The following is a 16,785-nucleotide window of genomic DNA, read 5'->3' as shown; positions in this document are numbered from 1 at the left end:
TGGCGTAATCTGATTAGGCTATAAGAAATATAAAATTCAACTTTACTGGTGTGTGACAGTATGTAATTTGTTGTTGTTGACACCAGTACTGAGATTTCCATATTCATTGGGATATTCACATTAAACCCCCTCTCATAGCTTGAGCTTGATTGACTGCCCGTAGTTGCTACTCCATTATGACCAGATCAGCTGTTCTTGCACAGGGAACCAACAGATGTTTGCTTGGGACTAGCACACATCTTCAATTTACAAGTACTGGTGATCTCATTTGTTAGGTCATACTGGCGCCTGCCACGTCAGAATGCAAGTCAATGTAGGGAAGGGGGAGGAAAATGATTATGCAATCACTCGCCCACTGCAAGCCGAATATACCTCTGCACTTGCAACGAGTTCATGCGGAATTTATTGGAATTTTTTGGGTTAGGTTCTAGAGGCAGAGTTCCGTCTTGGTTAAAGAGTTGTCAATGTGATAGATAGGAAAAAACCACTGATGGAATTTCTAATTGGATGTAGGAAACGAGCTCTATAGTTCATTTCTAATTCTAGCAGATTACTGTTAGAATACTTAAGTTGAAGGTATAGGAATAGCAATGAAAACGGTATGGAAGTATATTTCCAGTTCTAGCGATTGCTAGAACATGAGAAATATAGAGAAAGATACAAAGTAGGAGAATAGAACGGACCTGGGATTGAACCCACGACCTCCTGCGTATGAGCAGTGGCCATATGACTACCAAGCCCGTTTCACATTAAACCCGCTCTCATAGAAAACATAAACGATAAAAGGAATTTCGATAAATTTTCACGGATTTTTATTCAATGAAAGCGCATCAAAGTATTGTAAACAAGCTGTCTCTGCTCCAATAATGTTATTATTATTACCTCTAGCTAAAAAATTAGGAACAATATAATCATTTTATGAGTTCAAATAAAAAAAGATAATTATGCGGTTTAACGTGGACAAGTATTGAGCTTCGTAATTCTTTATTTCATCGATAGAATGAAACTACTTCCAAATTAATCAAAGGTGAGCAATATTTTTCTGATGATATAAAACTTTTCATTGATATTTTCTTGACGGATCCAATGTTGCCTTCAATAATTGATCACTACTTAACGTATAATAAACTAGGTACGTTGTTCAAAGTAGCACTTTCAATTGATATTTTAGACAGTTCGTTGAACAAAAAAAATACGATAATGCAATTTAATTATCAATTGATCACTTTCAAACGGAAATACAAACAAATGAATTCTTTCTCCGCCACCGTGGAGTTTTGATTTGAATAAAATAAAATTAATTAAAATCAAATAATTGACACGCTGTTATGCTAACAATGATACAAATAATACACGTAGTCAGCAACAGTCTCTCCAAATAGCAAAATCAAAGAAACTCATAGGTATAACAACTGTTTACCAAGCCTCTATGTTCTGCTATCGGTATCAGATTTGAAGTAAACCTATGGTATTGGGAAACAGGCAGGGTATCGAAATTAAAATATATAATTTGGTATTCATCATACGGTAATTTGAAATTAACGTGTTTGTTATAGTACCAATTACTGGGCTTTATATTCTTCCATATTGATTGCGCAAAAAGAAAAACACAAATTGAGAAGCTCCACCCACCATCAATATCAGTCTCCGCCTACCGAAGCTGGACTGCGCATGGTCGGTGATATGGCGTACGAAGAATGGATGCACTCGTTCTTTCTGTCCAGAGGGGCTTTCGTCCGATTCAGTGTAACATAAACCACCGACCGGTATACGACGCGACCGCTGTATTTATTATTTTGTACCGCAACTAGTAGTAAGTGTATATCAGGAGTTTATTAATTACTGGTGATCAATAAGAATGTCTCATGAAATGGAAGTGACTGTGGAACAACCGGAAAATGGTGATATCGGTTGTGGTGCACCATGTGTAGAGGCGAATAATTTTACCGGAGGAATAACGGAGGTGCAGTGTAGTAATTTTAGCTTTCGTAACAAATCTTCCAACAATGCAAGTTCATTTCGAATCGAGGCCCTATTGGCCAGTGCTAGTGATACCAAAAATGAGTCATCGAGTGCAACAATGAACAAGGATTACAAACTGGATGCTTTCTTGAACGATGAGTCATATTCAGGGTAGGTGAAAAGATTTTTTTTTAATTTGTTTAGTGGTGTAAATGCATTGAACTAAAATAATTGCTCCTACTACGTACTATGCCATTCGTTGCAAATTGCCATGTTAATACAATAAAATAAAAGTTTTTTTGCTCAAACTTAGCCTAGTTACATGCTATTGGTCTCTCTTATTCATGATTATTTTTCATAAGAGACAATCTGCTGCTATAAGCAACTGCTTCATATATGTATGATTTCCTATTCATATGGGACAGTCATGATGTCAGACAGTACTTTAAATGTTAAACTCCACTGGTTGAATGAAGTATAAAAGACTTCATGGCCTTTAGATTTCTTTTTAGTAGTGCAAATCACCGGAAATGCCATTATAGCAATTTAAATTTGTTTGGCAATTTTTCCGAATCTATAAATTCTATAATCTGGAGTCGAGAGATTTTCGCGCTTGAAGAATTCATTGTAATAGACTACTGATTTTTTGAGTATTTTTCTACACTTAGTCAAAAATATTGCACATACTTAAATGTATAGTGAATATAGAAATAAACTTTAGTCCACGAAATCTAGAAATCTCACTCCTCCACACCAGGTTGAACTCGCCTCACAAGAAGTGAGAGTCTCGATTCGAGCACAAAAGGATAATCGACATCTGCTAAACATCTGGCGAAGTATCCGTTTTGCTTTTATCGTACACGATAAAAAATATACACGTCCTTGCGAACTGTTCTCCATTTGAATATGCTACTTCTTTAGATACAAATCAATATCAATAGCTGAGCGGGACCCTCCTTAGCCGTGCGGTAAGATGCGCGGCTACAAGGCAAGAGCATGCTGATGGTGGCTGGGTTCGATTCCCTGTGCCGGTCTAGACAATTTGGGCATAAAAGTATCATCGTGTTAGCCTCATGATATACGAATGCAAAAATGGTAACTTGGCTTAGAAACCCCGCAGTTTATAACTGTGGAAACGCTTGATGAACACTAAGCTGCCAGGCGGCAATGTCCCAGTGTGGGATGTAATGCCAATGAAGAAGAAGAAGAAGCTGAGCTCGACGCATACAAAAAATACCACCACTTCCATTTGACGTGGCAATATTTTGAATATAAAACAACAAAATAAAGAAAATACCTCAACTCAGATTTGAATAACATGCCTTTGCTTGAAAGTCCTTCGTCTTACCCAAGATTTTTTTTATGTATAGGTTATTCGACTTCGTTAGTAGTCGGCCATCTGCGAGTTGTGGGGCTTTCCTAGGATGTGGTGGGGTTGAATTCTCATAAAAAGCTGCATGTATCCGCAAGTAGGCCCCACCAAAGCGACCGTGTGCCGCTCAAAGCGCACAGGCCCGAGTCCTGGTGTCAGGTGGGACACAAAACAGACCTGCCCCGACGGCCCTCCGACGAGACAGGAGGTTCGCGCAGGTCCAATAAACCGCCTGGAAAACCAATAATTACGAGCAATATAATAGATAATACGACTCGATATAATCGGCAAAGACCTAGGCTACGAATAAAGGATCACGATTGGAAGCTTGGAACATGGAACTGCAAGTCGATAGGTTTCGCAGGTTGCGACAGGATGATCTACGATGAATTACATCCCCGCAACTTCGACGTGTGTGTGAAAGAAAGAAAGCGTGGAAAAGCGGACATCGAGCGGCTACCTTCTACAAAAGCTGTAGCACCACCAACGAGCTGGGAACCGGTTTCATAAATAGTGCTGGGTGCAATGCGCCAACGTGTGATTGGGTGGCAGCCAATCAACGCGAGGATGTGCAAGCTGAGGATAAAAGGCCGTTTCTTCAACTATAGCATCATCAACGTGCCCTGCCCACACGAAGGGAGACCCGACGACGAGAAAGAAGCATTCTACGTACAGCTGGAGCAGACATACGATGGATGCCCACTGGGACGTCAAAATCGTCATCGGCGACATGAACGCACAGGTAGGAAGAGAGGAAATGTATAGACCGGTCATCGGACAGGATAGTCTGCACACCGCATCGAATGACAACGGCCAACGATGCATAAACTTTCCAGCCTCCCGCGAAATGGTAGTCCGTAGCACCTTCTTTTCCCGCAAAAATATCCACAAGGCCACATAGAGATCACCTAACCAGGAAACGGAAAACCAAATCGACCACGTTCTAATCGACGGTAAATTCTTATCCGACATCACGAACGTCCGCACTTACCGCAGTGCGAATATTAAATCCGAGCACTACCTCGTTGCAGTAAGCCTGCGCTCAAAACTCTCGACGGTGTACAACACGCATCGAAGTCGAACGCCACGGCCTAACATTGGGCGGCTAAAAGACAGTAGACAAGCTCAAGGATACGCGCAGCAGCTGGAAGTGGCACTCCCAACGTAAAAGCAGCTAGGCGAAGCGTTTCTTGAAGATGGCTGGAGAGATATTCCATCCACTGCACTTGGCACGGTGCCCCCGGATCTGAGAAACGACTGGTATGACGGCGAATGTGAGCAGTTAGTGAAAGAGAAGAATGCAGAAGTTGAACCGGTCACCGACACGTGCCACAGCCTGATATGTGTAAGGTCATAAACGGGAACCTTCTTACGAACGAGCGTGAGGTGATCCAAAGGTGGCGCTACGAAGAACACCTGAATGGCGATGTGGCAGACGAAGATGGCAGTATGGTGATGAACCTAGGAGAGCGCGCGCAGGACATAATATTACCGATCTCAATGAAATCCAGGAGGAGATTGGCCGGCTTTGAAAATATGGCTTATTAAGCTCTTTAGCACAACCGTAGAGTTGCTCATAAGATCAATCGGAATTTGACTTTTGAAGCTTTTCCAGCAGATTTATGAGTGGTTTATTGATAGTAATAAGAGCGCCAATAAAACTGAGAAACTAGCCATGGCGGTTGCTGTCATAAAACCACTATAAGAATTAAATAAATCCAACAAGCATGGAAATTGTTACTTGAGTGGGGCAGTACTAGGCGGGTTTTATGGTCGAATGCCACGGACCAGGTGTTCGCCATTCGCCAAGTACTGCAGAAATGCCGCGACTACGACGTGCCCACACATCATCTACTCGTCGACTTCAAAGCCGCATATGATACAATCAATCGGGACCAGCTATGGCGCTAATGCACGAACACGGAGTTCCGGATAAACTGACACGGTTGGTCAAAGCGACGACGAATCGAGTGATGTGAGTAGTTCGAGTTTCAGGATATTTACGAGTCCCTTCGAAACACGCAGAGGGTTACGGCAAGGTGATGGTCTTTCGTGTCTGCTATTCAACATCGCTTTGGAAGGGGTAATACGAGAAGCAGGGATTAACACGAGTGGTACAATTTTCAATAAGTCCGTCCAGCTATTTGGCTTCGCCGACAACATAGATATTATGGCACGTAGCTTTGAGAAGATGGAGGAAGCCTACATCAGACTGAAGAGGGAAGCGGATCGGACTAGTCATCAACACGTCGAAGACGAAGTACATGATAGGAAGAGGTTCAAGAGAAGACGATGTGAGCCACCCATCGCGAGTTTGCATCGGTGGTGACGAAATCAAGGTGGTTGAAGAATTTGTGTACTTGAGCTCACTGGTGACTGCCAAAAATGATACCAGCAGAGAAATTCGGAAACGCAACGTGGCTGGAAATCGTAAGTACTTTGAACTCCGCAAGACGCTCCGATCGAATAGAGTTCGCCGCCGTACCAAACTGACTATCTACAAAACGCTCATTAGACCGGTAGTCCTATACGGGCATGAGATCTGGACGATGCTCGTGGAGGACCAACGCGCACTTGGAGTTTTCGAAAGGAAAGTGCTGCGTACCATCTATGGTGGGGTGCAGATGGCGGACGGTACGTGGAGGAGGCGAATGAACCACGAGTTGCATGAGCGGTTGGGAGAACCATCCATTGCTCACACCGCGAAAATCGGACCACTGCGATGGGCCGGGCACGTAGCCAGAATGTCGGACAGTAACCCGGTTAAAATGGTTTAAAAATGGTTCTCGACAAAGATCCGGCGGGCACAAGAAGGCGAGGTGCGCAGCGGGAAAATTGGAACGATCAGGTGGAAGATGATTTCAGGAAATTGATCATGAGGTATTATAGTCTCCCGAATCAGTTCTTTATCATAACAGCTCCGGGTCTCTGGGTCCGGATATTAAGGTAAATGACAAACTAATTACATAAAAATAACAAATTTGACTCTGATAACAGGTTTTGTTATTTTTATGCTATTCACGAACAACATGAATTAACATAGCAAGAACAAATTGTCTTGACCAATTTATTTATTAATTGGAACAACCAATTCTGATTTTTTTGTAAATGTTCTGCTATTGGTTTGTTATTATAATGGCAAAATAAGTTATATTTATTATTTTGCTATTCAGTTACTCATGTATTAACGTTTTTTTTGTCTACCAAATCCCTAAAATGGCAAATTTATATATTTGCAGCCCTAAGTTGCCTCTTCACCCGGGTACATGTTGATGCTTCGATAATTAAGATTATGTTGAGGAAAACGTCGAAAATGTGAATGGATTTTTTTTACCATTTCCCCTACATCATACACTATTGTATCAAATGGTGTCATGATACCTACCAACATTAGCAATGGCCGATCGGAAAACTTTGTACATTTTCCAGCGCACATGCGCAGCCCGGAACATTGTAGCATAGCGTGAAGAGGCATTGTTGTAGCAATAAACCAGTGGGAGTTACTTGGCGGTTAGATGGGAAGGCCATGAAAAGCAATTAGCCGACGACGACAACATGTCTTGGTGATTAAGGCCTTATTCCAATCCATTGGTTATTTAATTATCCCTACTACCGTGTTGAAGGTATGAAGTAGTGCGATTCAATAAAATTTAAGATTGCTGGTAGCATCGCTGCTATGCTTTAACAGGAGTTTTCTTTAGCTTCGTCCGTAGAAGCGCGCCGAAAAGTCGGGTCATGTTGAACGGACTGAGCTTGTTGAATACAAGTGAGGTGGATGTTTTTCCCCTTTTCACAAGTTCCTCGCACTATTGGAGCATAATGCGTCGGCGTTGATTTCACAGAAAATAGCTGATCCGTTTGTTTAAGATACTGCATATGTGACATTTTTCACTAAAATTAGATATTTATATATTCTGAACCCTTGTGCGGTAAGACGCGCGGCTACAAAGCAAGACCATGCTGAGGGTGGCTGGGTTCGATTCCCGGTGCCGGTCTAAGCAATTTTCGGATTGGAAATTGTCTCGACTTCCCTGGGCATAAAAGTATCATCGTGCTAGCCTCATGATAATACGAATGCAAAAATGGTAGCCTGGCTTAGAAACTTCGCGGTTAATAACTGTGGAAGTGCTTAATGAACACTAAGCTGCGAGACGCCTCTGTCCCAGTGTGATGTAATGCCAATAAGAAGAAGAAGAAGAACCCTTGTCAAAAAAAAAGTATTATGGCAAAAAATACGCAAAAAAAATTGTTTGTAACTACCTATTTCTCGGGTACTTATTCAAAAGGACGTATGTGATTTTGTAAACAAAGATTCAAACGTCGATTTGTCCAATCTGATAGCACTCCCACGCAAACCATCACCACAGACAGGTAGGGGAAGCCTTCGGCTAGTTATTGGTAGTGTTGGTTTGCGTGGAAGTGCCATCAGATTGGACAAATCGACATTTGAATCTTTGTTTACAAAATCACATACGTCGTTTTGAATAAGTACCCGAGATTTGATTTTTTTTTGGTTGTTTGAGAAACTTTATATGTACACGCACTTTGAAAAGCAATAATAAAGTACTAAGAAATCGAAAGATTTAGTGCCAATTAGTTTAAAAACAGTTTTTTGTTGTTTTATCGGACTTGTGTGAAATGGTTGGGTATGTATAAATTAATGATCCTATGTGTATATAAATCTTGTGCGAAAGAGCGGAGATTTCAGTTGAATTTGTTTCGATTTTTATTGCTTGCTCACTTGCTAAGCCAGTGTTGTAAAATGTCATTTGCATTCGTTTGTATAACTTTCCCAGAACTTTTTCCAGAAGGTAGCTTGCAATTCATGATGTATGACGAACTTATAGCGCTTAAATGTGCCTACAACTTTGTCTAACAAGACATTGCTGTAAATATGAAATCTGGGGCGTGGGGGGCAAAATGTCATTCAAATGACATTATGTCAAATGACACGTGACATTTTGGAGAGTTTTCACTCTCCAGCCTCAGATGTTATATTTAGAGCAATGTATGGACAAAAATATAGCCCCGTTATGAGTACATCTTAAATTATGAAATAAATTTGGCTTCTAAAGAAAGTTATGAATAAATTAGTCAAATGACATGCAGATGACATTTTACAAGCCTGCTCAGAATACTTCAAATTAGAACACATCAAAGTAACCAAATAATTTTATTTACTCAGACCAATGCGGCAGTGGCCTTTGCAGTGCACAAAAATCTACGGATGATCCGCAAATCGTCATCCACCTGATCACCTTGCTCGTTGTGTACCTCGCCTTCTTGTTCCCGTCGGATCGTTGTCGAGAGCTATTTTCACCGGGTTACTTTCCGACATTCTGGCTACGTACCCGGCCCACCACAGTAATCCGATTTTCGCGGTGTGAACAATGGATGGTACTCTCAACAGATGATGCAACTCGTGGTTAATTCGCCTCTTCCACGTACCGTTCGCCATATGCACCCCACCATATATGGTACGCAGTTTGCGTTTCTAAAACTACAAGTGCGCGTTGATACTGCACGAGCATCGTCCAAACTTGTTTTCAAAGGGGTCAAAACCATTAACTTAATACATGTTAGGGCTGTGGGGTGAAAGTACGCAGGAACGAGTGGGGTAAGAGTACGCATATGAACCTTCAAGTTCAGATGTCAAATAAGACTACTTTCAAAGCGCACAGATCCAAAATAAATAAAAAAAGGACCGAAATAGAAAACCATCACATTTTTTTCCTTTTTAGAATAATCTGAAGTCCTTTGGGACTTAGGGGACAAAGCACTGAAGCGAAATAATGAAATTTTATTAGGTATTGTTTTACGCCTAAACATTGTCCATCTAAAACACAATTTCATCTAAAAGATTATTTCATTTGATCAAAAGAAACATCCATAAATTACGCAACGCTTAGCTAGAAAGGGCTTGCGAGGTGTAAGACGATTCATACATTTTTAGAGGATTTATACAAAAAGTGTAAGATAGGGGCGATGAAATGGCTAAATTTTGCGTCACGTAATTGGTAGACTGTCTTTAAGGAAAAATCCTTTGTTTACGCCACGCGAGACCTGCACTCATCTACCCAAAATGAAGTTCAAACAACTCAAAATTAAGTTCAGTTCACTTAATTGGGACCGTTGGTGGGGGAAGCCAATTTTGAATTGGATGGTCCAACTCGGATTTGAGTAGTTTCCGTTTGATCCCGTGTGAAAAAGAACCTAAATATTAAGTTGTTTCTACCAAATGTTAAGTTTAAATAGGCTTAAACAACCTAAATTTGAGTTCAATCCCTTTAACCTAGCTTTGGCTTCCCCCATCAAACTGCTATCGTTGGGTGGTTTTCTTTCTCTGTTTTTGACATCAAAGGATGAAATGAAAGAGATGCCAGATCGAAAACAACTCAAAATTTGGGTTGTTTGATCTACCCGTGTGGTATATCTTTACCTCTGTAGTTTTTGACGTAAACTACGTCTAAGGGGAAGACTCGGATACAGGGTGTAAAATGAAAATTTCAAAATTGAGGACCGTCACGAAATCATGTAAGATTTTGAACGTTACTAGCGCATTCATCTTTCGATGGATTTTTGAGATTTATATATCAATCGACTCGGAAACTCTCCACCAATTTGCCAGCTGTATTGGATATTCTGATTAACAACATTAAACTATGGTATCGAACCATTTTGGCAACACCTCCTATTTCCGTCCGCTACGTGAGTCTCTCTTATGACGGCAGTACAGCTTCGGAACGCATACGTTCTTAAAACGGGCTATACTGCCGTGAATCGCATATTTGTCCCATATGAATAGGAAACCCAGCAAAGATGGGACAGATATGCGATTCACGACAGTATAGGAGTTACAATAGATCTATCACCTTCTAGCTCCCGAATCATAGATTCTTGCAATTATATTAATAAACTGGTTGCACGAATATTGTATCCATAATGCCACTTTCGGACAGTGGGAGTTATATTGTAATAAAATAACACAACACCTTCCCCCCTATTCCCGTCCGCAACGTTTACTACTCGGGCGCATCACAACCGAATGACTTGGTGTTTGGTACATCCCGAGCAGCACACATGTTGTACATAGATCACAGTAGCTTATGTGTGACTTGATTTAGTCACAATTGGGTTGCTGTAACCTGTTTCATGGTCTGGTCCCCAGAAGTCCCTATCTCACGCTTCCACGGGTCGTTTGATGACAAAGACCGCCAGCTAAGGGTTGTGTACTTAGCTGGTAGTGCTGCCTGGGCACTGTTGTCCTTCTGCTAGAGTAAGAAGGTACGCCTCGAGCGTCTGTTCACCAGGAGGTGCGGCTCAAACAGCGTCTGCCTGGTACCCAGCGGCTGATTAACGAAATGCTGTATCGCGTCAGCTATACCTAAGGTGGCAGCCCCATCATCGTGATGTAGGTAACGCGACCCCGGTAAGGTAGCTTACTGAAGCCTCTAAAGTACCACGAAAATGGAGATAGAAGAAAAAGAGAACGGTATTTTTGGCAACCGACCCGGTAACGAAACAAAAACTATGATTAGAAACTCGGTACCTGGAATGTCAGGACCCTAAATGAACCTGGACGAGTGAGCCTTTTGGCTCGTGAACTGCAGAAGGTTGGAGTGAACGTGGCTGCTATTCAAGAAGTCCGATGGCCTAGATCCGGAGAACGTGAATTCCGAGCCGTGTACCCCACGACCAATACTGCATTCAAGTATAACATCTATCACAGCGGCGGTGAAAAAGCAGAGCATGGAGTTGGTTTCGTAGTGATGGGCAAGCAGATGAAGCGAGTGATGCGGTGGAAACCCATTAGCGAACGAATCTGTGTGTTGAGGATACGGGGCAAATTCTTCAATTACAGCCTAATCAACGTTTACGCACCGACAAACGATAAATCCGACGACGTGAAGGACACGTTTTATGAATGTCTTGATAAAGCCTATGGAGAGTGCCCAAAGCATGACGTTAAAATTGTTATCGGAGACGCTAACGCTCAGGTCGGTAGAGAGGACTTTTTCCGTCCCATAATCGGTAGGGAGAGCCTTCACTCCGCTACCAATGACAACGGCCTACGGCTAGTAAATTTTGCTGCTGCCAGAGGGATGGCCATCAGTAGCACCTACTTTGCACGAAAGAACATCCGAAAACACACCTGGAGACACCCAAATGGTGAAACTTGCAACCAGATAGACCATGTTCTGGTGGATGGGCGCCATTTCTCGGATGTTATCGATGTGCGGACATTCAGAGGTCCGAACATTGACTCAGATCACTACCTCGTTGTCAGTAAAATTCGATCACGGTTGTCAACTGTATCGAACGAAAGATCACAGCGAACGATGCGTTACAATATCCAGCGATTGTCGGCGGAAGGAGTATCGGCTGAGTACCGCCAGAAGCTCGACGAACGGATAAGTGCAATCAACGTTAGCGACAACATCAACGATCTATGGGAGTCGATCCATGGAGCGGTGAGCACAACAGCACGAGAAGTGGTAGGCACTGCACAGAGGCGACCCAGGACGGGTTGGTTCGATGTGGAGTGTCAGAGAGTGACAGACGAGAAGAACGTTGCCAGAAGCCGGATGTTGGTGTCAGGTACCCGATCGAATAGAGATCGGTACAAGGAAGCAAGAGCAGCCGAAAAACGAACCCACCGCAGGAAGAAAAAAGAGTACGAAGAACAAGTTATTAGTGAGGCGCAGGAAAAAATGGAGCAGAACGATATGCGGAGGTTTTATGAGTCTGTCAATGGCGTGCGGAGAAAGACAGCGCCATCTCCCGTCATGTGCAACGACCAACAAGGGAATTTGCTAACAGATAAAACTGAAGTGGCTGCCAGGTGGAAGCAACACTTCGAGACTTTGTTGAATGGAGGAAGTGACGGTGCATCGGTGAACAGAATAAATATTAGCAACGATGGACAAGCTGTGGAGTCACCTACACTAGATGAGGTTTAAAAAGCTGTCAAAGAGCTGAAAAACAATAAGGCTGCGGGGAAGGACCAGCTCCCGGCTGAACTTCTCAAACATGGCAGTGAGCAGCTTTATGAAGTTCTGCATTATGTCGAAAATATGGGAAGACGAGGAAATGCCTGCTAGCTGGTTGGACGGCCTCATTTGCCCTCTCTTTAAGAAAGGAGTGCGCCAATTACCGAGGAATAACCCTCCTTAATTCGGCGTACAAAATTATGTCCCGTATCCTGTTCAACAGATTGAGACCGCTTGAAGAGTCCTTCGTCGGCGAATGCCAAGCAGGTTTTCGTGAGGGCCGATCAACGACGGATCAAATGTTTACCCTGAGACAAATCCTTGATAAATTCCGGGAGTACAACTTGCAGACACATCATCTGTTTATTGATTTCAAGGCGGCGTACGATTCAGTGAAACGGAATGAATTATGGCAAATTATGCTTGAACATGGTTTTCCGGCGAAACTGATACGGCTGATTCGTATAACGTTGGACGGATCGAAATCAAGTGTAAGGGTTGCAGATGAATTATCGACGTCTTTTGTTACCTTGGATGGATTAAAGCAGGGTGATGCACTCTCGAACCTACTGTTCAATATTGCGCTCTAGGGAGCGATTAGGAGAGCTGGTGTGCAAAGAAGCGGTACCATTATCACAAAATCGCATAAGCTCCTGGCATTTGCGGACGATATCGATATTATCGGAATTGATCGTCGTGCCGTGGAAGAGGATTTTGTGCCTTTCAAGAGGGAGACAGCGAGGATTGGACTTACGATCAATACCAGCAAAACGAAGTACATGGTCGCTGGCAATCAACGTGGGTTCATTAGTGGTGGTGGTAGCGAAATAGTGCTTGATGGTGAAAAATTTGAAGTGGTAGAAGAATTTGTGTATCTTGGAACATTAGTTACGTGCGATAATGATGTTACCCGCGAGGTGAAAAGGCGTATTGCAGCTGCAAATAGGGCTTATTACGGACTTCGTAACCAGCTTAAGTCCCGTAGTCTGCAAACGAAAACAAAACTCGCGCTGTATACTACTCTGATTCTTCCGGTGGCTTTATACGGCCACGAGACATGGACGTTAAAGGAGGCTGATCGGAGAGCTCTCGGAGTGTTTGAGCGTAAGGTGCTGCGGACAATACTCGGCGGTAAACAGGAGAACGGTATCTGGCGGCGTCGCACAAATCATGAATTGTACCAGCCCGGATATTATTAAGCTTGTACAACACGGCAGACTATGGCGGGCTGGTCACGTTGTTCGTATGCCGGAAGAACGTCAAGCGAAGATAATATTTAGTAGAGAACCCGGAAGAGGTCGCAGGCTCCGTGGAAGGCCACGTACACGATGGCTTTTTGCAGTTGAAGAGGACCTGTCCAGGGCGACTGGAAGCGATTGGCCCAGGATCGAGTCCAGTAGAGAAGGATACTCCATTCGGCGTAGGTTCATCGAAGAGCTGTAGCCCATCAAGTATCAAGTAAGTAACCAGTTTCATTAGACTTGTGCTGCTTGGGATGACTAGCATTTGTTGATTTCTAGTTGTCGCGACCGGGTTTTATCGACCCGCGCTTCGTTGTCGTACTCGACAATCCAACTATCCCTTCTCCAACAGCGATGCCTCGACTCAAGGATTGTCCCGGACCTTGAGAAGAACATCGTGTGACATCATCAATTAGCACTCTCGAAAAATTAGTCGAATTTTTTTTACCGATATCAATTATAGATAGTTTTTTGTTTCAAAATAATATTTCTCCATATTTAATAATCTACTCCACTATTTCCATGTATATATTACTACACTTACTGGTGATGTACAAATAATCAAGATATACACAAAAAAAATAATGAAAACTAATCAGCGCGTAAAAAATAAAGACGCCGAAAATTACACAATTCTAGGCATAGAATCTTTTCCAACAAATTCGCCCTAAATGTATGCAATTTCTAGTGAATTATGTTTTTAAATCGTATAAATCTCGCTTAAATTTTCAAAAGGACTTAAGTAACATTTGTTTCATAAATTAATATAAATATTGTAATCAATAGACCAATACGAAAGCTTTTGTTTGCAGTACTCAAATAATTCATGAAAAAATGTTACTTACGTCCTTTGGAAAAGTTAGGCGAGAAATAGTTACATAATGCAATAGAAACTGACAATATCGTTTAAATGTCTAGACCAACATTTGAAAAAGGAATAACAGCGAAAATTTATTGGATCTGATTCTTCGTCTACATATATAGCTATACATGTGGACAAAGAATCAAAAGGAATACTGTTACGCCATTTTCAAATGTTGGTGTAGATATATGCTATTTTTGGCATTCCTTTTATGTATATTACTTTCGTGTAAATTTCAACAACTTTTTCTATCTGTGTAATTGGAACGCTTTCGATTAATAAACGTTGCGGACGGAAAAGGAGGGGGCTGCCCAAAGGCGGATTCTATCACAAACGCCCGAATGACAAACGCAGTCGCCCGAATTCCATTCGCCCGAAAAGATCAAACGCTCGAAAAGACCATTCGCCTGAATGGACCACTCGCCCGAATATGTCATATATTTATGTATACCTCCAGATTCTATAACAACATGTTATTTTTCCTAATCATATTAAAAGAAAAAATATGCCAATCACCTGGAATATATGAACGTACCAGTTTGTCTAGTTTTTCATTCTTTTCTGCTATTTTAGATGTCTTCTTAGCCTGCAGTGGTCGTAGGGTATCAGTGGTCGCATTTCTTTCTTCTAGTTGGAACTGTTTTGGAACGCTGTAAAACGGAGGACTTCCTCGTTTCAAAAGCGTATTCCACTTATTGTGCCACCCTAAAATGTTATTGGAAGTTCGAGGAATACTGTTTAGGGTATTTTCATAGACCGACCATAGTGAAGGGGAGAAAAGTGGGTCTCTAGTGGTCTTTTTGTGCGTTGATTGGCAACAATTCACATAAGTCCGCTACGGTAGGCATAATTGACGTTACGCATTACGGACGTTAGGAATAATGTACGTTAGGCATAATGGTCGGCATAATTCTGCCTTCTTTATGTCATGGGCTGTTCTTGGGTCATTTATGTATAACGTTCATTATGCCTAACGGGTACACCCCATCCACATGATACTTGCTTACATAAAAAAATACGTTTTTGAGCAAGATTTTAGAATCCCCTTGAATGCCTTTGTTAAATCTTAACATGAAAAAAGTGCTAAGGTCTTTTTATGGGCAAGCTGAAGTCTGTAATCCTTCCCGTATACCGATTGTAATCCCAATCGCTGATGTTTTCTAAAAACAAAACTTTGGTTGAGGAGAAAGAAACATCCTTGAATCTTGAATCTGGGAAGACACGTTCCTCAGCATTAATCTCAGCCATCTTAAAATCCAATAGTATATACTATGGATCTAACGTATACTGATAAATTTCGTTCCACCAACGAACAAAAGGCTGTATCATACGTTCCCGTGTTTTAGCATTAATACCAAGGGAACGAATCGACGGTGTTGACCTTCGCATACAGTTCCGTTAAGTGTGAACACTTGAGCAAGTTGTTGTGGAGCAGTTGAGAATGTTCCGTCAATTATCCAAATCTTGGCTTGTGCTTACAACACTGAATGATGTGTTGAAGGAAATAGAAAGATGGTCCATCATTACCATGGATAGTCGATCGCAAGAAAGGTTCTGCGTCCAATGTTGTCATATAGCATCTGTCGATATGCACATATATATAGTCACATTCTGATGGTTATAAGAGTTCATCACGTCGTCACCGGCGTTACATTATACGACGTGGCTCGTTTTTGCTTATCTTTAAAACGAATTTTGCTCAAACCTTAATACTTAGGGAAGAAATCATGTCTTCAATTAATTTATTTATTTATATATATATTTATATATATATTTATATATATATTTATATATTTATTTATATACGTTACTCAAGACAAATAAATCTTATTATGTTGGAAAATAGTGGTGGAAAATTGAAGCATAGTTGGTTCAAACAGTTTAAATTCCAGTTGTTTTTTTTTTTTTCATTCAAAAGTAATGACTAAATATTTACGTTTAAGTGCTCAATTATCTTCTTTCTAAAGTGCATCTGTCCTAAAGACTGCACAGTAAGTTCATTTGGTAAAGAATTCCAAAACGTTACACCTTTAACGAAAAATGTACTCCCATACTTAGCAGTGCGATGACGATGGATCACAAATTTTCGAGAACGACTTCCTCGGAAAGCAGACAATTTCTCAAAAAGATAGCCAGACGTTTTGCTGTTTATTAGATTATACATAAAAAGACAGCTCCTATATTTCGGAAAATTGTCGAACGAACATCCTAATATACGATCTTGTAAATGTGGTACGTGGCCTTATCGATTTAATCTGTAAACAAACCGCACACAATACATTTAGAAAGAACAATGTATAAAGAAAAGAAGGGTGAATTCCTATTTGCGTCTCTTAATTTCGGAATCGCGAAAAGCAT

General features: G+C 41.6%; 1 protein-coding gene across 1 annotated transcript in view; it reads left to right on the top strand.

Moving 5' to 3' along the window:
* The first annotated feature begins 1,780 nt into the window (after positions 1-1,780).
* Positions 1,781-16,785, top strand: part of LOC134215889 (homeobox protein Hox-A5a-like) — a 53,583-nt gene continuing 38,578 nt past the window's right edge. The window contains exon 1 of the mRNA XM_062694979.1: positions 1,781-2,133. Coding sequence (XP_062550963.1) covers positions 1,859-2,133 — 275 coding nt within the window. The 5' untranslated portion in view covers positions 1,781-1,858. The remainder of the gene's footprint in view (positions 2,134-16,785) is intronic.

The sequence above is a fragment of the Armigeres subalbatus genome, chromosome 2 (assembly GCF_024139115.2).
Source record: "Armigeres subalbatus isolate Guangzhou_Male chromosome 2, GZ_Asu_2, whole genome shotgun sequence".
Taxonomy (NCBI): Eukaryota; Metazoa; Arthropoda; class Insecta; order Diptera; family Culicidae; genus Armigeres; species Armigeres subalbatus.
This window is presented reverse-complemented; position numbering and strand designations above follow the sequence as displayed.